Here is a 21864-nt window from a genome sequence, read left to right on the forward strand (position 1 = left end):
TGATATCTAAGGGAAAATACTTAGTGGCTTTGTTGTGGGGTGTTGTGCTTTTTTTCCAGCCCCTGATATAAAGGGCGTATTGTAACATCAGTTGGCAAGACAGTAGATGGGAATTGGACCTGTGTTACTCTGCTTCTCCCTGGCTTTGTGGGTTATAGGGAGCTATTGTAGCCCGCTGTAACTGTAGAGCTGCCAGACTCTCTTATCTTACCCTAGGGATGTGGCAGGTTTATGACTAGAAATGCAAAAGCCACTTTAAACTCCTCTTGGTCTGGTAATTTTTCTGGCTTCAGTATGTGTACTGGGTAGTAGACAATCCCTGGCAGTGATTCGGTATGCTATTCATTATTTCAAGGCCAACAAGAGGGGGAAGACAACAAGAATTTCATTGTTAATAGTGCTTGAATAGAATAACAAGACATCTTTTCTGCAAAAAGCAGAGGTGTAGTATCAGCAAACTACCAAAGCTAGGCAGGTAAAGATTAATTTCTTGTGTTTTGATGTTGGTGGTGTTAAAACACACTTCAGCATAGGAGCAGGACATGGATCAGGGATATGGGAACTGTATTCATGATCGTGTCTTATGACTTGTCAAAAATAGTCTTTCTAGTTGGACCAGTAGCTCCTTGATCCTATGCGAAGGTAGTGCTCTTTCAAATTCTAGAATACAAATTTCAGTATTTCATTTCTGTGTAAATTAATTGTTTACTCTTTTCAAGAGTCTTCTAAAAACTCTAAGGTAGAAAAATTAGATTACTTAAGCATTTAGTTTTCAGGAGTTACTCAACTTGTACTGTGACTTTTGATTCTTTTGTTCAGAATTAACAATGAAGATGCTAATGATTTATTGTGAAGAACTTAATATTTGTCATTCACCTTTTTTTTCTGTTTTAATCTGAAGATGAGGAAGGGAGATTATTAGACAAATATATTTCTAGAGGTGTTCTGTATAACATTAGGTGTTTCAGAACCTGTTGAAAGGAGGAGTTGATCACTACTCAGGTGATTGTATGATCATCTTGTAGGATGGAATGGTTTTAAATATATAGAATTGCTTGTCTTACTGGTGAATGAGCTGGTTTTCATTCTGGAAAGTAATATGCTTGTATCTGAGGAGAAGAGATTATTTTAGAGCTTTTATCAAAATGAAGTCTTTTTCCTTAATTCTATAGCACATGTCAAGCTCAGCATATTGAATGTGTCATGGTTTTGAGTATGTTAAAAAAAAAACCCAAACAACCCACACCAAAAAAAACCCCAAAAGTATGAACTATTCTGCTGCCCCAGCGAAACTTTCTTTATTGGCAAATCACTAAAGCAAGCACTTGCTCTATTGTATAGTTTGCTTTCTTCCAGGTAGGTAGCCTCTGTTGTTGAATTTTAATTGATACCATTATAACTTCTGATTCCCAGCTTCCTGCCTTGCCCCAGTTGGTGTTTGGATATTGCTGTTGGTTTGTTCTGTCTGGGCTGGCATAGAGATACATCACAGAATTATGTTTGGCTTCTCCAAGTCCCTCATGACAACCCAGACATTGTGCCCTGTTGCTTTCAAATGTTATACAGCGTACAGTGATGCTAAAGACTGGAGCTCATGTTTCTAGGATACTTGGGTAGACTTTCTCTACTACCTGGAAATACTTTGAACAGAGCAGATTCAGCCAACTGGCTGTCTTGGGCAGAGTAACACTGCTTTATTTCTAGCTTGTAGTAAGATTTAAGTCCAGTTTCGGGTGGCATGGTGGGACTTGGAGAAACCAAAATAACAGGTAAGAAATTGTGCTTCCTTTCCCTGAGTGCTTATAGTCCTACACAGATGACAAAAGTGTGATTGAAGAAGCCATCATAGATGTGGTAGAAAGAACTCACTTAATATTAAAAGACCAACCGAGCAAACCCAAAACACACACACCTCACCCCCTGTAAAATTTCCTAGAGCAATTGAATTTTTTTTTCCAGGTTAAATTACCTAAAACATTGGTTTCTAAATGCTTTCCAGAATTAATTTGAGCTTTAATGCTATATATCTGGGCCTGAATTCCTCAGACATAACAAGTATGTAGTCCCATAATAGTACGGAATATAAGATCAAATGTCTAATATCTGTTTATTTAGAGAGTAATTTTGTGTGAGTTTTTAGTAAATTATAAGATTTCCTGTTAAAACTTCCAGTGAGATTGCAAAAATATCTAATAACGTAAACTTGCAAAAAGCCATGTGTCTTGTAAGACCATAGTTGTTAAAATCTTGTTGGTTTTGCAGATTTTCTTTAACTGTAGCTAATTATCCTTTCTACTGTGTGGGTAAGTATGGCTCAAATACCAGGTTGTTTTAAGTAACAGGAGAATTCCCCCAAATCCACAGTTTTTAGTCTGGTCCCTGTAAATGAGATGCTTCATGCCCTGCCTGCTAACCAAACAGAGATAGCCAACAAATTATACATGCAACTATGTGTTAGCAAATTCTTGTGCTGGTGTACATATCAAGCAGTTAAAATTTCAGCCTCATTCAGAATGATATCAAGATGCCCTGCTTTTTTTCACTGTAAAAATGTCACTTTTACTTCTACTTGAAACCTATGCCAGAAGAAGTGACATTTTTTCTTTTTGCCTGGGATACAATTTCCTTTTTTTTTTTTTTTTTTTTTCCTGTGACAAAGGTCTTTTTTTTTCTTCTAGGTTGAAAGAAGAAAGGGAGACCTGCTTGTCCAATGAAGATGCAGTCTTAGTCTTCAGCTATTTAAGCTGAATGCATTGTGATTTCCAATAATTGAGACAGTGATTCTGAAAGCTGTCTACATTAATGAAAAGAACAATGTAGTCAGCTTAACTGAATCATCAGTGTTGCATATTGACTAGGACATGATAAACCAATCTTGATGGACTTATGCATGTTAGGAATATAGATATAAACATTTATTAAAGCATTGTGTTTTTTAAAACAGTAGTTTTAAAAATGGAGAAATATGAAAATGTACCACCCCTCCCTAAAGAACCTGCAAGAGAAATGAATGTGGAGAATCATACTTGTCCCCCACCTCTGCCGCCTAATGAACAGCCTCCACCACCTCCCCTGCAAACGTCCAGTGACGCAGAGGTAATGGACGTTGGCTCTGGTGGTGATGGACAGTCAGATACCCCTGCTGGGGACACGCACAGTATCTGCAGAACACAGCTTCTCACAAAGGGATCTGCCTGCTACAAAAGTCGTCTTATAATAGACCCTAACAATAGTGACCAAAGCCCAAGAACTGCTCGTCATGCACCTTCAGTTCGAAAGTTCACCCCAGATCTTAAGTTACTTAAAGATGTAAAGATTAGTGTTAGCTTTACAGAAAGCTGCAAAAGCAAAGATAGGAAAGTTCTGTACACTGGAGTTGAGCAGGATTATAAGGCAGATACAGATTTTGGTATTAATAATGTCAACGGGGATTTGCATGCTTGTCCTTTCGGTGGTAGTAATGGTAAAGCTGTAGGAGTAGGGGGTGAAAATGATGACAAGAAGGATGATGAAAATGATATTGATCAGGAAAAGAGAGTGGAATATGCAGTTCTGGATGAGCTAGAAGATTTTACCGACAATTTGATGGAAATAGATGAAGAAGGAGGAGGGTTCACATCTAAAGCAATCGTTCAAAGAGATAAAGTGGATGAAGAAACCTTGAATTACTCATACGAGGTAAGCAAATTCACAGGTTGTTGGTGGGTAAGAGGTTTCGAAGTGGCTAGAAAAAAATATGCAAGATGTTCACTGAAACAGTCTCTTTAGAAGTGTGCAGTACTTGAGTCAAAAATGCAGAATTTTCAGAGACAGAACTTTGGCTGAATACTTTTGTAAATTATCTTGGTCAAACTTCTGAGCCCTGTAGAAGCTTCTATCGTCTTGTTTAAAATAACATTTAAAAGGCGTCTTAAACAATTGCAGCTCTTTTTATCATGAAAAATATCAGTTCTCACAAAAACTTACTTTCTTATTTTTCAGTCTTTTTACTGGAATCATTGGAAATCTCTAGTTTCTATGTACTTCCATATGGAAGTACACAGAGAGAACATATACTTTTTCTTTTCAAGGGGAAAGGGAGGTTAGTAGACCCAGAAGGATAGTGTCTCATGAAGTCTCTTTCAGGATGACTTTGATAATGATGTGGATGCTCTGCTGGAAGAGGGTCTTCGAGCACCCAAAACAAGGAGACTAGAAAATGAGAAATATGGTGGTGAAAGTGATCACCAGTCTGATGGAGAAACAAGTGTGCAGCCAATGATGACCAAAATTAAAACTGTACTTAAAAGTAAGTTACTATTTGTTAAATATCTATATTTTTTTTCGTATGGCTTATGTCTGTAGAACAAAAGTATATCAGCAAGCAAAGTTTAGGAGAGCAATTCTTGTGAAATAGTTAATATGTTGCAGAATTTTATTGTTTGAAGGCTTCTTACTATAGGACATGATTTTTCATGTTCCTGAACAGTGATTTTTGAGAGTGCTTTTGATCTTCATGTGTTGTATGTAATGAGAATGTATTTTAGTGTATGGATTTGTGAAAAATTATGAAGATTGTTACCTCAGTGGTGGGAAGGTGAACAAGAATGTTCTGGGTTTTTGTCTCCAATACCATGAAATAGCTGAAGATTGTTTATGGTCATTGTGGACTTCTTCCTACTTTAGTGATATAACTTCTGTTGCTGAAACTGCGCTATGTGAAGTCTTTATGCATGCAGTACTAGGTTAAGAAAATAATTAGAAAAGTCAGTGGCTTACATTTATCCTGTTTCACCATGTAAATATTACAAACTGCTAATAAAGAAGAGCTGAGAATGTGAATCAATCCAGAAGAATGCAGCTGAAAATAGTCTGAATTAGAATTAAAACTTGAAACTGCTCTAGAGGAGTATTTTACAGCTTTGCTATATTCTGAAATATGAAACCAAGCAGTTTTTCCCTCCCAAGTTTTATACTAACACAGGATTGCCAGGAAACTCCCAGCTAAAATGAGTCTGGCTTCTGATGTAGAGAGGAGTGAGACCATTCTTTGGTTTCTGAAATAGAAAGGAGTAAGCATAAGCATTTTATTGCAATACTGTTTCTTTTGCTATGTGATTCCTCATGTTGACGTACCGTACTCTAATTTCAGTCTTGTTTTCTGGAAGAAGTAGTATTCTTGATGGCTAAGGTATTTAAGTATAAAGGCTTGCAGACTTGATCCTGGTTTGTATCATGCTTACATTGAATAATATAATAGGAAAGCCTTAGATTACAGCCTACTCACTGCTGGCTGTTTGGGGCTATGGGTCTAGTGGTGCCTTCAATGCAAACTTATCCCCGAGTGTCAAGTACAAAAATTTTTAATGGAAAACTCAAGTTGTTTCAAAAGCAAGTATGACTTTTCCATTAAATATAGTGGTGTTTGTGATACAAATACCTGAAGAAGACTAAAGAGAAGAGAAGGTTCACGGGTGAAATGAATGAGTCAGTCTGTATAAAAATTAGTGCTACTATTGCTTTTCAGTCAAAAACATAGTGGAATCTGTCATTTTGCAGGGTTTAATGTGGATTAGAAGTATATGCCTTTTTATTAAAGCAAAACAAAGTCTTTCTGCAAAACTTTTTTAGTCTTGTTTCAGTTTATCCTTTGAGATGGAAAAAGCAATAAAAATAAAAACCTTGATCCTTTTTCTTTTCTTCTAAGCAGTCTATCCAAGTTTAAAGCCGTTCTTTTCTTTAAAGGTCGTGGCCGCCCTCCTACAGAACCTTTGCCAGATGGATGGATCATGACATTCCATAACTCGGGCATTCCTGTATATCTGCACAGAGAATCTAGAGTTGTTACCTGGTCTAGACCTTATTTCTTGGGAACAGGAAGCATAAGGGTGAGAGCTGTCAATTACTTAAATACTGAGATTTAAAAGTTAGATATGTTCCTGCAAACAGTTCAATGGTTTTCTACTTTAGTAGGCTTCTTTCCAGTGTTAGAATTAAGGTACTTCAAAAATAAACTCCTCTGTTTCTGAAAATACGGTAGGATTTTTCTGACTGCGTTACATTTTTCTGGTTTTGCAATGAGTTTGGGCAGTTGAAGTGCACAAGCTGGTCTTGTTTGGTGCCTTCGTTGTTCTGGCATTTGGCTGCAAAATGGTGGTTTTATTCCACCATGAAATATATTTAGATCATTTATTTGTAGCTATAAACTAGCCTGAGCTGTGGCTTACGGTTGACATTTACAGAAGTAAGCATGTGGTGTTCATGAACTCAAGGAATCTGCAGGATCTGGATTTAATGTCATGGGCTCAAACCCCAAGATAGCTTAATGGATTTTATGGAAGCATGTAGTATTTGCATGTAATTGAACAGAGTATACTTTGGATTTAAAACAGCGAATGCACTTTGAAGGTTTATGTGAGTGCTACATGGTGCCAAGATACCACAGGAGTGGACCTACTCAGATTTTGAGTAGAGTAAGATTGCTGACCAAAGAGAAACTTGAGCCTAGACTAAATAAAAGTAACTTCCATCTTGATTACATCTTTTGAGTTTTGCTTTTGGTGATCTTGAGGTACTGAAATCTTCTGTATTATTTTGTATTTGCAGAAACATGATCCTCCCCTTAGTAGCATTCCCTGCTTGCATTACAAAAAAATGAAGGAAAATGAGGAAAGGGAACAAAACAATGACATAACCCCAAATGGGGAAGTATCCCCTGTAAAGCACCTAGATAAATCTTCAGAACTGGATTGCCAAACAGAAGAGCCAGATTCTACTGCTGCTGATTCTGGGCCTTTAGATGACAAAGACCCCTCAGGGGGAGATGCAGCACAAGGAGCCTTAGGACAAGTTAAGGCCAAAGTTGAAGTATGTAAAGATGAATCTGTAGGTATGTATGGAAAGTGGAGTCTTTTCTTGACTGGAGTTGGGGTAATGGTGATTGGGATACATATGCTTTATTCCAGACTTGGCAACTGAATAATATCTTGCCTGAAATGAAGTAGTCAGTTGTCTTTCTACATGGTTCTGCAGAGATCTGGAGAAATAGATGCAATATTAGAAATCAATTTTGATTTTAACAGGAAGAGAAACATACAGTGGAGACTTTTTTTTTTGAAGGCTTGAGAGTCCACGTGCGAAGGTTTTACACACAAAAATGTGAAAATTTTGGAATTTTAGTCCTGTAGACTTTATCTCAGTTTAAGAATCAATTAAATCAATGTGTATGTGTGAATTGCTGTTGTCAAGTATGTTTCACAGAACCACAGAATGTGAGGGGTTGGAAGGGACCTCGAAAGATCATCTGGTCCAACCCCCTGCCAGAGTAGGACCACCTAGAGTAGATCCCACAGGAATGTGCCCGGGGGGGGTTTTGAATGTCTCCAGAGAAGCAGACTCCACAACCTCTCTGGGCAGCCTGTGTGTGTTTGTGTGACTTCTTTAAATAGGCTTTTCTATGCAGTCTCTATATTGACTGAATTGTGTCTATTTTCGGTATGATCTCTTAGGATAAATGATGCAGTTAAACTGAATTTGCTTACTTGCACAAGTCTGGCAGAATAAGTAATGCAAATATAATTGCCCTCATGCAAAGGGGCGTCATGCTTCATTATTTTAGTTATGTGAGTCTGATAGCTTTTACACAAAAAGCTGCCTGAAGAAGTCATGCCAGAATCACTGCCAAACTCAGAGGAGCTTGTAGAGAAAGCTCATGTGCCACTTACCTCAACTACATACCCGAGAGCACCGTCCACGTAAATTACTGTTGCTCAGAATACTGATAGGAATTGTGGGCTACCACTTACCTTTGTAGTGTTGAACCAGAAAACTTGTCCGTGTTGTTACACATGTCTTGTTTAGTCCAAAAACCATGTCAGAAAATTAAAAAAAAAAAAATTTAGCAGCAGGACTAAACCCAGTAAGCGCTTGCTTTCTACATGAAGTTCACCTGTCTGTCTCTCTCTTTAAATAGGATCTGTTCTGTATTACTGAAAAAAATACTGACTGATCAAGTATAAGCCTGACTTGCATTTGGAATTCCTTGTGGAAGGAAACAATACCAACAGCTTCCTTTTGTTTGTTTACATCTTGAGATGCTACTCTTTATTTTTGTTGATTATGTCTGCAGAAATATCCTATAAAGGAGAAGCAGCTGTACTTCAACGGGGGCAGTCTTTTAGTGTTCTGTATGTGAAAATGAATGTGTTAAATTCTGTTTGGAGGCCAGCAGATATTCATGGAGCTCGTGGAGCATCATTACATGGTGTTTCATGGTACACTGTTTAATCAGTAGACAGCAATAGTCAGTTTTGGCTTCAGGAAACTGAGGCTGATGGCATAACTATTGTTGCTTACTGTATCCCTTGCTTCAGGTAACGAGAAGCTGAATGGGTGAAGTAGAACAATTACTAGTGTTTTGTTACGTATTGGGTTGGGTGTTATGCTGGTTAGGGCTTACTAAAATCTTCAAGTGACCAAATAAAATGCTCTTTTTTCTGTTTTGTTTTCCAGTTTGCACAAATGTTTTACATCTGACCTGGTAACAGGAAACATTGTAATTAGTTTTGTTAGTATAAAAGATCATCTTAACCTTGAGTGCGTTACTTTTGTTCCTAGTCTAAAACAATAATTGTAACGTGTTTAAAACGGTGGAAATAGTGAACTTAATGTTTACTCAGTGGTAGAGTAACTTGTTTGTGTTTCTTAGATCTGGAAGATTTTAGACGCTATCTTGAAAAGCGTTTTGACTTTGAACAAGTTACTGTAAAAAAATTCAGAACCTGGGCTGAGAGACGGCAATTCAATCGTGAAATGAAGCGGAAGCAGGCAGAATCAGAGCGGCCTATTCTGCCTGCCAATCAGAAACTCATTACCTTGTCTGTACAAGATGCACCTACAAAGAAAGGTTAGTTTGTCTACCTGTAGTTCAGATATTCTGTATGAAAGACTAATTACGGTTCTAAGCTTGACTGAAAAAAAAAAGAAAAAAAATCCTGTAATAAGTCCACTTTCTTCTTGTTCTGGGATTCTGTGTTCTTGAATCAATCATATCACATAGTAAAGGAAAAATACTGTCAAAATACATTTCCTATTAAAAAGAGTAATTCCTAAATGAAAGGATTTTTGTTTAAGGTTGCAGTCCTGGTAACTGGTTACTACCTTCAGCTACATGTTACTGTTAGTTGATACTGAAAACCCTTCTGCCTAGTCACTCAGTGCTACTGCCTTCTCAGTTCTATACCAGTTCTGATTGGTCCCATATTAGGGACTGGTTACAAATGCCAGATTGATCCAGATTAAAACCTACAATTAAAAATACAAATTTAAAGCAGTTTGATGGATACAGTTAAGAATGAACTGTCTATGCAGTTAGGTACTGTGGTGTGAGGAGTGGGTGGCACATCTGATGAGAAGCTGGGGGAATTAGCTCTGATCTCTATTGGCTGTGTAGCCATAATAGTATGATTTACTGCAGTCTGATATTTCAAATGTCCATAGACCTGTGGTTTGGGTTGTGTTCTCTTTTTGTACATTGTCATATTTCTGGGTTTCTTCTCTTCAGTAGAATTAAAGCTTGTGAATTGCCTATAGACCATTTCCTGTTACGGGGAGGTGCAGCTGAATTTTTAGTTAATACACTTTACCTTAAATTCTAGGTTTAGAGGTGCATTGAAACTCTCTGAATTAAGGACTCGCTTGTACTTTATCTATCTAAATCTTAACTTTCTCTCCCATACTGCCATAGTGCCCACTGAGGCAGGATTTGGGCTCCTGACTAACAATACTGTTGCAGGAAAAAAAAAAAAAAGGAAAAGGACCTTTCAAATAAAAAGAGCACATTCAGGGCAAGGGGTCAGTGACCTCATCTGTGGTTTGCTAAACAGGATTTTGTGGGGAGAAAAAACAGAGTGAATCTGGTTTGTGGATTTGAAGTCTACCTGCATATTGTTAGAAGGGAGATACAGTGTGTTTAGGAGCAAATTGGAGGATTTCTAATTGATGTTAGCTGCCAAAAATGCTGCACATCAAGGCCTAGAGGCTGTGGGTCTGCAAACGTTGAACACAGAATATTTGACTTCTCTCATAATTAGTACCTGTCCAGTTGTTGACAGAAATTTCTCAGACTTATTTCTCAATATTTTTTTCAGAGAAAATGGACTTTGAGGTCATGATTATCCGTGTGTGATTCAACAGCATTGCATTTAATTTGAGCGGGCACTTATTCCTTGGAGCTTGTCATTCATTTATTTATCTGTTTCTAGTAGAACCTGTCTGTGACAGCCTGGAACTACTTTGCTGTGTTCCCCTCCCCCTGTGTTTTTTTGTAGAATTTGTCATTAATCCCAATGGGAAATCCGAAGTTTGCATACTGCATGAGTATATGCAACGAGTCCTAAAGGTTCGCCCTGTTTACAATTTCTTTGAATGTGGTAAGTCTGTTAAGTTTTATAATTGACCGCATGCTGTTTTGAAGGGCTTATCTTATGCTTGGATAGCTAAGAAAACAAAAAAACAAACAATGGGCATTTTCCTAGGGAATGCCTTGAAAGTCTATTGTGAGTCAAATTCCAGCTAGTTTTCTGTATCGTAAACGTGGCTTTTGAGGATACAAGTAGTCTTATAGTTAAAATAACAGTATGGGTTTTTACTTGGGAAACTATGCCTAAGTGAAAATGGATCTGAGTAACTCATTTGCATCTAAAAGGATGCATCAGAGATACACGGGCAGTTACAGTTTTGCTGACTGTGCACAATAAATATTTGCTTAATTTTCTTGTCATTGATGTCCAGAAAATCCAGTTGTAAGGTACCCGTTGTTTTAGTGAATCATCAGAATCCTGAAGGAAAAAAAAGTTAAATACTAAACCTGAATAGTTTCTGAAGAGAAATGTGTAGGCCTTCAGTTATGAAGCTGTTAAGGTTTTGAAAGGTTTCTGCAGGCACATATGTACCCTCTCTAGAGCTGTAATAATTTGAGGTATTTTTGTGGTTTTGTCTGTTCTGGTTTTATTCCAATTAACAAAAAATACAGTACATCTTTTAGATATGTAGAGTTTCAAAATCCTTTAACTGTTCAACTTACTGTATGATTGTTCTGTCATGGAGGTTCGTATTTAAATTTGCTCATCCTAAGAGAATTGTGAATGTATAAATTGATGTTAAAAATTTAAATGGACACCAGAAGTGACTATGTAGACTATTTGTCTTGTGTGACTATTCTCCAAGGTCATTGATAAATTATAACTAGTATTAGCGGAGAAATTACTCATTAGGTGCAGATTGCAAAAGGTTCATATGCAGTTGGTAGGAATTGATTTGATATAAATGTTCCCCAATTTTGCTCATAGTATTAGAAGAATAGAAACAGAAGTGTCATTATACTGGACTAAAAGTAAGTTAAAGAGTTACTATGTTGTTCCATGATTAGTGTGGGATTTATGTGAAATGCCGGATAGATACCCGTTTGTGTTTTAAAACAGCTTTTCATTTTATTCTGTGTCAGTGGTGTGAGAGGTAGTTTGGTGGTTCCTGACGTAGGCTGTACTGAGACGGTGTAAGTGATACTAGCACTCAGAAAAACAAAAACTTGTGTAGAATTTTATTTTAGCTAAATATTGTGGGGAAATGCACTTGATGCTTAATCAAGAATCTAAAAATGTTGCATATATGGCAAATAGAACTGGAGTCAAATTAATGTTGATGGGTTTTTTTTCTGTAAATTCCAGCCAGATTGCCTTATCTAGCTGCATTTGGGATTACTTTACTAAGTGATACAGCATCCGTTCTTTGCATTTTTGCTTTTGTCGGGGGAGTTTTTGGGTACCTTATGGAGAATGAAGGAATTAGAGCTTTTTCAGCAGCAGGCTTGAAAGGATTGAGTCCTGCAGTCAGCATCCAAGGAATTACAAGTCTGGCATCTTAGTTCAGTATGGAATATATAATTATTCAGAATTTGTTATTCCTATATGTGCATTGCATAATGTAACTGAATTTTCAATATCAGCTCTTGTATTTACACTGTGTTAGTGATACAAAAACAGAATCACAGAGTGTCAGGGGTTGGAAGGGACCTCGAAAGATCATCTAGTCCAACCCCCCTGCCAGAGCAGGACCACCTAGAGTAGATCACACAGGAATGCATCCAGGCGGGTTTTGAATGTCTCCAGGGAAGGAGACTCCACCACCTCTCTGGGCAGCCTGTTCCAGTGCTCTGCCACCGTCTCAGTGAAAATTTTTTTCCTTACGTTAGCGTGGAACCTCCTATGCTCCAGTTTGCACCCGTGGCCCCTTGTCCTGTCATTGGACATCACCGAGAAGAGCCCGGCTCCATCCTCCTGACACTCGCCCTTTACATATTTATGAACATTAATGAGGTCACCCCTCAGTCTCCTCCAAGCCGAAGAGACTCAACTCCCTCAGCCTGTCGTCAGAAGGGAGATGTTCCACCCCCTTCATCACCTTTGTGGCTCTGCGCTGGACTCTTTCCAGCAGCTCCCCGTCCTTCTTGAACTGAGGGGCCCAGAACTGGACACACTATTCCAGATGGGGTCTCACCAGGGCAGAGTAGAGGGGGAGAAGAACCTCTCTTGACCTACTGACCACACCCCTTCTAATCCACCCCAGGATGCCACTGGCCTTCTTGGCCACGAGGGCACATTGCTGGCTCATGGTCATCCTGCTGTTCACCAGGACCCCCAGGTCCCTTTCCCCTACGCTACTCTCCAACAGCTCAGTCCCCAACCTATGCTGGTACATACATGGGGTTGTTCTTTCCCAGATGCAAGACTCTACGCTTGCCCATGTTGTATTTCATTAAATTTCTCCCCACCCAGCTCTCCAGCCTGTCTAGGTCTCGCTGAACGGCAGCACAGCCTTCTGTCATGTCATTAAACTTTGAAATTAACATTTGAATTCTGGCACATTACAAATGATCTCTTAAAAAGTAAAAGTTCTTCATTTAGAAGAATGAAGTACATGGTGTTAAGTCTCTGTTAGTGGAAAACTGTGTTCTTTATATACTGGAGTAAGCAATTCTATAGTCTTTTTGAAGAGTAAACCATTTCCATCCCTCTTGAAGGTGAAATGAAGAAGAAAATGGATCTTGGTAGTGGTGGTATTTAATGTTCATGATGAGTATTTTACATTGGGAGTCCTGAAAAGCTTTTCTTTCCTCCTCTCTTTCCAGAGAACCCAAGTGAACCTTTTGGAGCCTCAGTGATTATTGATGGAGTAACTTATGGGGCAGGAACTGCCAGCAGCAAAAAACTTGCCAAGAATAAAGCTGGTAACATTTTTTCTTTCTTAATGCCAACTGCTGAATTGTTTTATCTGTTTTAATTTCTGCTTTGAGGATGACATATTTGCAATAGTAAGTAGGAATCATTTTGTTAATAGTCAAAGAAGGTATACTGGTGGTTTTTTGGTAAAAGTTATAAATACTGTTGCAGAGACTTTTCTGACAGCTTTTTTCAGTTCAACAATGTACTGGGATAGAAAACCATGAAGAAACTTCAGGTGTCAACTTACATGTAAACTATTGATGTATACCGAGTAGCTGTAAGAGCATCTGTCTCTAATGGTCAAACCAATAAGAATGTTGGGGGGTTTATATTGTCACCTGCAATATAAACACCTGGTGTATATAGATTTTAGCAAAATTAAAATCTTTGCCCTTCTTTAAAAACAAGCTTTTGATTGTTTTGTTTATTTTTGTGGTAATGAAACAATTGCACTGAACTGTGTGATTCTTGATTTCCAAGTACTTGTCTTCATTATTTTGTGTAAGTGTAATAAATATGTAAATAATTAATATCTAGATGAGAATGTCTGAAACATTAGAACTTCTTACTGGTCTCTAGATTTAAATATCTTTAGCACAAGGATCAAGAAAAAAGTAATTTCTCAAAATGTAAAGATGTGTAACGTACCTGTGGTACTTTCTGCAGTTCTGAAATATGTTAGTGTAGCTAAATCACCAAAAGCCAGCCAAGAATTGTTTCTGCATGAAAAAAGGTGTTTTGCTGTGAAAATTTAGGCAAATTCTGTGTGTACTTTTTGTACAGTACTAGGGTTCTGAGTGACCTAGTGATACAGTACTAGGTTTCAGCTGTAACAACTCAGGGGTGATAGCAACTCTCTAATTTTAGGTCCTAAGGGCTCTATGTCACTTTTAAAATTATATTTTATTACAATTTTTTTCCTTTCGTAGACATTTGCAAAAAAGCAGTTTCTTCTTAGTTTAGTTGTGAGACTTCCATTATCAACTTGAAACAAGTAGTTTGGATTTTTTTTTTTGTCCTCCTTAAAAAGTGCAAAATGCCCATCTTATCTGAAAAGTTGTTTTACAATATGAGTGGATATTTCTAGGGGAGATGTGAGGCTTGCTTAAAGTGTCCTTCATTCTACTAGTTTTCTTTGCAGTCATTGTTTAAAATAAACATAATCAAGATGTTTAATCATTTTCTGCAGCTCGAGCTACACTGGAAATCCTTATTCCTGACTTTGTTAAACAGACCTCTGAGGAGAAGCCCAAAGACAGTGAAGAACTTGAGGTACTAAACTCTTACGTGCTGTCTGTTTTTAAAAACATTACACCATGTCAGAAATACTAGTGAAAATTTATAATGTTGTTTTGTCAGTCAGATGGAGATTGATATTCTTCATTTATAGCAACATCCATAGCAATGAAAATATTTTTTTTCTGTTGGAACTGATCAGAAAATTTGCTGTGATGCAGAGAACTAGTCCCTTGTTGAAATATCAGGTCACTTACTGAAGACCTGAAATGTTCCAAGACACTAGACTGTGTGTACTGTCCTGGCTTCCAGAATCTTCTGGTTGATACCTTGAAAGAGCTAGATGCTGTCTGGTCTTGTGTGATTGTCTTAGAAGACTGAGTAAGGACTAAGGGTGCCCAGGCTTCTGAGACGCTTTTACTTAGCTATGAAAGCTACTTACTGCCAGATCAGACAGCTAAAATTTCAGGCTTTAAGTGGTGACATTTGAGAAAATCAAAGGAGGAGTTTCTTTAAGTGGAGAGCATGTGCTATATTTGCAGGTATTGGAAATGTTAGATAGCTAGTTCATCGGTGAAACTTTCACTTCCAATTCAGCATGTAACAGGCCATCAGTAAGAAGCAAAGGAAAAATCGGTGATCAGCCTGAAAGGAGTGTTTTCATTTTAGAAAGTGTAATCTGTGGAATGGGTTGTTTGTACACTTGCTTTGACTAAAACTGTACTGTAGGCCCTACACTATTGAAATGGTCATTAAGAAAATGCAGCCAATTTTTTCCGTTGTTTTAAAATAAAATACAAAATGTTACAATAGCTGTTACCTTTTCTTTTATTAAACTACAGCATTTTGGTAAGGAGAATTTCATGATTAGTTAAAACAAATAAAATAACCTTGTCCTGAGGGAGAAAGAACAGTAAAGAATTTGTAAGATTGTCAGGTTTGTGTTTATCTTGTATAATGTGAAATTGGAGTTAAGAATTATTTAAATTTCTGTCTGCAAATACATGACTAGATGGGGCAGTTTTAGTAATGTTGGTCAATACCTTGATTATGGGTTTAAATATACTTCTTTAAGTATTAAGCCCAGAGTAACAGAATTTGTTTAATGTTGCAGAGGACAAATGAGGGTTAAGAACAGTGTTAAAGTCTTACTTGCACAAAAGTGCAATAACCCTTTTCAATTCCTTTGTAGTATTTTAACCATATCAGTATTGAGGACTCACGGGTATATGAACTCACCAGTAAAGCTGGACTCTTGTCTCCATATCAGATTCTCCATGAGTGCCTTAAAAGGTAAGGGCGCAGAATAAGGAGCAAATTCTGTAGTGTACAGGTGTTTGGGTTGGGGCACGTTGCTTGCTTGCTTGCTGGTACCCACAGTGTTTGTCAGTAACTCGGACATTCGCGGGCTGGCCAAGCTTGCCACACTCACTGCGGCTGTAGGAGACGTGGTGTGGACTGACCTCATTAATGCTGTATCTTCCATTAATTTGTATTATCCCTCTTCAGAGATTAGGGTTTAGTTGTGGGATATACAAATATATAATAAAACTGTTTGTTAATTAATGTCTTAAAATTTATTGTTAATGTATATAGTTCCATTGTGATGATGGTCAAAGATAACTGCAACCACTTCAGCTGTTTGTGATTTTACTTAGTGTATGGTACTGATTTTGTTTGTGCTTTAGAAACCACGGAATGGGTGATACATCCATAAAGTTTGAAGTGATTCCTGGTAAAAATCAGAAGAGCGAATATGTCATGACTTGCGGCAAGCACACGGTGCGAGGCTGGTGTAAGTATAGTGCTTGGTGTGACCTCTGATAATATCTTCCCTTTCTGCTGTTCTTGTTTGTTGTCCATTTTGTAGGTGCTTGTTCAGCTATCCAGCTTGTTACACGCTTATTCTACTCTTCTCTGCTATCTCAGTGTTGAATAATGCAAGTAAATATTGGTGTTCATCTAATTACCTCATGTGCCAGAATTGACACACTTTCATGGTTATTTTTACAGGCAAAAATAAGAGAGTGGGGAAACAATTAGCTTCTCAGAAAATCCTACAGCTACTGCATCCACATGTGAAAAATTGGGGCTCTCTTTTGCGTATGTATGGTAGAGAGAATAGCAAGATGGTTAAACAGGTGAACATGATTTTGTTTGATTGTAACCTACCTTGTGATTGTATTTTTGGTTTTCTGGTTTTCTGGGGTTTTAAATTTAGTTGCAACAAAGCTTTAACAGTATCTATTTTGGCATAATAGTGTTGTGTTCCCTGTTGTGGTAAAGGCAGTATGCATTCGATGAGCAGTTCTCAATTCTTCTGAATTGATTCTGATACCTTGCTGTTGCCAGAACATGAGTGCTCTCATTGACAGTAATAATTGTGTTAATCTTGCATCTTCCAGGTCAAAATTATATAACCTATTTAATACTTAACTAACTCATGGAAATCTGTGTTATTACTTAAGGAAGTACAGTTATCACAGGTTAAGTGTCTGCTCCATGTATTTTAATTTTTTTTTTCATTCAAAAAGCTCATCTGTTGTTGCTTATGGTTCTGTTCCATAGGAAACCTCTGATAAAAGTGTGATAGAACTTCAGCAGTATGCCAAAAAGAACAAGCCAAATCTGCACATCCTGAACAAGTTACAGGAAGAAATGAAAAAACTGGCACAAGAAAGAGTGAGTATATGCTCTTTTGTGCTTACAAGCAGGAAAAATGCCATGGGTCAGACTCTTTGCTTGTTTTCTACAGTATCTCTTATAAAGGGAGATGTTCGAAACTTGATTGGGCGGGGCTACTTTTAGAGAGATTTTCATTGTCTCTTAAACTGGTTTATAACTTACTGGTAAAATTAAAAGTTAAGGTAAAATTAAGTTTATTTTTAACGTTAGAACAAGTTAGCCTTTCACAACAATTGACACAAGTTTGGGTAAAATTGTTCAAAATTTTAAAACAGTGTTTTATTATTGTATTCTCTTTATGACTATGTGGTGGGGTTTGTTTCATATTCTTTTAGGAGGAAACACGAAAGAAACCCAAGATGACAATAGTGGAATCAGCTCAACCCGGTAGTGAACCTCTCTGTACTGTTGATGTGTAATGAGAAAATTTACAAGTGGGGAGCAATAACACAAATGGAGGAACTAGATTTTCAACAATTATTTAAAAATTGTTTGCTGCAGAATGCAAGATAACTTTTAAAATCCAAGCTGCTTCAGTTATGCATTGTTCTTTTTGCATCATCAGGGCAATATTACTTTTTCCTATTTTCTTTTTCTTTTTTTTTTAATACCTCTGAGATATGTTCGTTTAAAGGATTGATCATAAAGATCTCTACTTGGGCAAATGCACAGAGGACAGGCATGTTCACACAGGATAAAATCAATCAAGCACTTTTTACTGGAAAGCCATCCATGTTGTTTGAAATGGATGTGTTTTAAGGACGAAATTCAGAATATCTATGTACAGGTTGAAGCTGATATTATATATATACACACACATTCATATATATGTATATATAAAAGAAATATATGTACATCTTCTTGTATGAACATGCCTAAAACTATTTTTGTGAAAAGTTTTGTTGCATTTCAGCACATAATAATATGCACTGATAAGACACTTTGGTGACAAATACGTGAAAGTGATGAGCAATGTTCCTAATGCCATAGGATTAGGCCAGTAATGCTGTTCCTTTTTGGTTTGGTTTTTTGTCTCCTGCCAGGCTTAGTTATTCAAGATCACAGTATGCAGATTTTTTTATTACTTGAAAAGAACAAGTCATACCTGGTAGTGTTAAGAGCAACAGGCTGGATATCCAAAATCATTGGGTTTTATTTTAATTGAAAAGAGCCTATGTTAGTTTACAGATCAGTTGAAAGAGGAAAATATGGCCCTATTTATCCGATTAAAATAAAAACTGTAATTTGAAAGGTTGTTTTCAAAGCTTGGAGCCAAAACGCAGCTGATGATGGTAGACAGTCTGAAAATATTTTGCCAATTATGTGTTTAAAGACCTTCCATTCCCTTCTCCCAGCAATAAAATGATTTTTTTATTTGTTTGGAGTCAGAATACATCTGACTTGATCAGTTAAGTCTTAATTAATTTGTAACATAAAAGCAAAGAATTAAAAAAAAAAAAACCACAACCCTAAGAAATATGAAATAACTGCAGCAATTCAGGGGTTTTAAGATGGTTTTGTTTTTACTTTTTTAATTACATTTTTAGTTTTTAAAGAAAAAGTGTAACTTCTGCAATGAAAATTAGAATGTAGGTTTGGAATATGACATAGAGTAATGAGTAGAATGAGACCATAACAGGTTATACTGATAAATAAGAAAATCACAAATATGCAACTATTATAAAATACAATCTCAGAAAACAGGCAGTACTCCCTGTGTCATCTGAGGCTCTATTAAGCACAGAAGAAACAGTTTGGGCTATAGTGAAAGCACTGCTTTGTGGGTTCCCTTCTTCGTACGGGGCTCTTCCCTGGGTGGTTGCAGTAAGTCTTCTCTTAGGACCATTTGTGTGGGTTCTTTGGTTTGTTCTTGAAGAGAGTGAAAACCAAGCTGGTGATAGGGCTTCAGTGGTTTCTCCAAGAGTTGTACTGCTCTATTTTACGCTCCTACTCCTGTAGGAGTGAAAGAGGTCAGTTCTTTGTAATTGCTCCAGCTCCTGGTACTTACCTGGACAGCGGGCTGGGAGCTTGAGGGGTTGGGTTTGGTTTTGTGTTTTGGTTGGGGTTTTTTACCATGTTATGTATAGAGTGCTGCAGTATAGTGAATTTAGTGCCTACTGGATTTTAACAATATTGGCATCGGTATTGTAAGACCTCCTTTTAGCATCACCTGTTATTTTGGAAATAGGTGGATTTTAATTTATCTCTCAAACTAATGTTCTCTAATATGCATATAAAGTTTGAGGTTAAACAGGAGTAGTCTTGGAGTCTTACCCGTTTCTGTGTTTGAGTGATATGCTCAGAGGTCTCTGCAAATACAAATTCACCCATTTTTTTATTATTATATTTAGCTTTTCAGTTCCACGAGTTGTAATCCTGTTGTAACAGGATACGGGTAGTTGGAAGACTATACATAAACTATTATTTAAATAAGTGGCCTATCTTAAAAAACAAAAAACAAAAAACACTGCCTCTGCTTTTTTTTGTATAGCTTTAATAAATCTCCATCTTTTGAAGGGTATATAATATTGGTGCAGTAGTGACAAGCAGTGATTACTGTTTGTCTCTCTTTTTGTTGTTCTTTTTGTTTTGTTTTCATAAAGACAGGGCTTATATCTTCTATGACTAAATGTATTACTCTTTTAGGTAGGTTTTACTTCAGCTTATATGTTTTCAGCAGAAAAATATGTACATGGATGGCACTGTAAAAGACAAATCACCCTTGTAGATCTTTTTATAAATCCGAATGTCAATGCATTTGCAGGTCACCTGCAGAATATCCATAGATGCCTCGCTTACAAATTTGTTTTCATTATTTTTAAGAGGATTGCTGTATTACCTCAGTCTGCCACTATCAGAATCACAAGGTGACCATTGCCCTTAATTAAAACACCCAGAGATTTTGTTGTGAACCAAAGCCTAGAACGTTTATTATGCATTCTAAACAAAAACAAACAAAAAAGATGGTATTAGACCTTGCTGCAGCCTTTAACTGGAGAGATGTCCAGAAAATAGCGCAATAACTGCTGGAACAAACAACTTAACTGCTGTTTATGTCATTGTGAAGTATTCTTGTGTTTTAATGTTTACTATTGTTTGGAGTGTAACAGTCTTGCATTTGCACATAAGCACGAGCTGCTGTGATAGAGGATAGATCATTGCATTAACTTCAGCTTCTGCATGAACACTTACAGTGTGATTCAAGATGTATCCTAAACTTGTCTTGTAACTCGTGTGTTTTCTAGGTAATCGGCTGTAAAGGTTTAGATCTTGATTGTATGAATGCATAAAACAACTGCTGCTTTTGTCACTGATACTTGTTATTTATCCCTTCTATATCCAGAGGAGGATAGGTATTTTTATAGGGATGGAGTGTATTTTTAAGAACTGTTCCATCCTGGGGGAATTAAACAATTTTTGCTTTGCATATTATGTGCTTCTCGACAAAAGTGTGGTATATTGACTTTAAGGATTAAATTAGTGTGCATTCAAATCTTTATGGTACTGATGGAAAACTTACTGTGACTTCCAGTGAATAGTCAGATGCTACCTATTTAAACACCAGTCATCCAGCTTTTTCTTACATATTTATTAAACAAAACTGATGAAGTAGATGGGTACTCAGAAGTTTGGAAAGATGATTATGCGTAAACTTAACTGTTGTTTGTAAACTTCCACTTTCCTATGATGCTGTTAGGCTTTATACAAATATATTTCTAACATCCAAGTATTTAAAAGCATCATGATTATCTTAATTCTCTAGACTGTACTTTGGTTCTGGAGTAAAATTCAGGAAGTGATAGCCTCCTAACTCTGTGGGAAGAAATGTGAAGTGCAAGAAGCCATGCTGTTGTTAACCAAATAAAATGATCAGTTACAGTATTCTGATGTGTATCTGAGAAAGTGAAAAAACAAAACAAAACAAAATTCATTCTTATTGCCCAAGTAGGTAACAATGGTTGCTGTATGAATTGTGTTGGGTGCAGTTGCTTGATGCCAGTGCTAAATTGGTACAACTATAAAGCCTCATTTTCACCGAGCCTCTGCTTGCTTTTTTTCTGCACAATCATATAATCCTGTGTGTTTGGTCTTTGAGTACTACATGTGTATTTTTCAGACAATTAGTTTTGAGCAATAAAGTTTGATATTATAAAATGCTCCAGTGTGATCAGTATTATGATAGCTTAAGTATATTGAGAAAAAGGAACTTTTATTCCTTGATTCCTGTAGGTATTTTTAAATAGAAATTAAATCAGTACAGGCTTATTGGTTATGGAAATGCTTATTTTATTGCTTTTTTTGGTAAGGCATTGAATGTTTACATGGTTAGACATCACTTGGAAGGAAACTAAATTAAAACTTTTTCTTGAATTGGAATTTGTATTTTTACTTGAATGACACAACCCAAAGTTGCTGGGTTTGGTACCTGTTGTCATAGGCCTACTGAACTGGAAAGGAGGGGCTATCAGCAAGTCTGGGTGCTATAGTAGTGGATTTTTTTTTTTATTCAAACCATGCATTAATGTACAATAGAAGTATGTTCAGTAACTTGAGATTTACAATCAATCAAGCTAACAATCAGTGTTACTGTCTGTTCTGTAGCATGGGTCACAATCTGTTAAATTAATGCTAGGTGCTGAGCATTTGCACAGGAGTATGAATCCTGACTGGAAAAAAGCAACTT

At 36.9% G+C, this 21864-nt stretch overlaps 1 protein-coding gene across 2 annotated transcripts; it reads left to right on the forward strand.

The window, feature by feature from the left end:
- Positions 1 to 2955: 2955 nt before the first annotated feature.
- DGCR8 (DGCR8 microprocessor complex subunit) lies at positions 2956 to 20828 on the forward strand. Of its 2 annotated transcripts, XM_009961686.2 has the most exons (13): positions 2956 to 3678; positions 4126 to 4288; positions 5725 to 5867; positions 6586 to 6868; positions 8687 to 8884; positions 10308 to 10409; positions 13166 to 13264; positions 14449 to 14531; positions 15688 to 15788; positions 16184 to 16290; positions 16509 to 16636; positions 17064 to 17177; positions 17516 to 20828. In XM_009961686.2, the coding sequence occupies exons 1-13, from the start codon at positions 2956 to 2958 to the stop codon at positions 17597 to 17599; spliced, it is 2328 nt and encodes a 775-aa protein (XP_009959988.1). In that variant the 3' UTR covers positions 17600 to 20828. The 2 variants fall into 2 exon arrangements, with proteins under 2 accessions (XP_009959988.1, XP_086330314.1); XM_086474188.1 differs by lacking the exon at positions 13166 to 13264.
- Positions 20829 to 21864: the final 1036 nt, after the last annotated feature.

Source organism: Leptosomus discolor, chromosome 16 (genome assembly GCF_034619465.1).
Source record: "Leptosomus discolor isolate bLepDis1 chromosome 16, bLepDis1.hap2, whole genome shotgun sequence".
NCBI classification, from domain to species: domain Eukaryota; kingdom Metazoa; phylum Chordata; class Aves; order Leptosomiformes; family Leptosomidae; genus Leptosomus; species Leptosomus discolor.

Excerpts from the sequence above, each read along its gene's own strand:
- DGCR8 (XM_009961686.2), top strand. The coding sequence starts at position 2,956 with ATGGAGAAATATGAAAATGTACCACCCCTCCCTAAAGAACCTGCAAGA. Across the intron at positions 13,265-14,448 it reads ACTTGCCAAGAATAAAGCTG|CTCGAGCTACACTGGAAATC; the intron begins GTAACATTTTTT and ends CATTTTCTGCAG. Across the intron at positions 15,789-16,183 it reads CTCCATGAGTGCCTTAAAAG|AAACCACGGAATGGGTGATA; the intron begins GTAAGGGCGCAG and ends TTTGTGCTTTAG.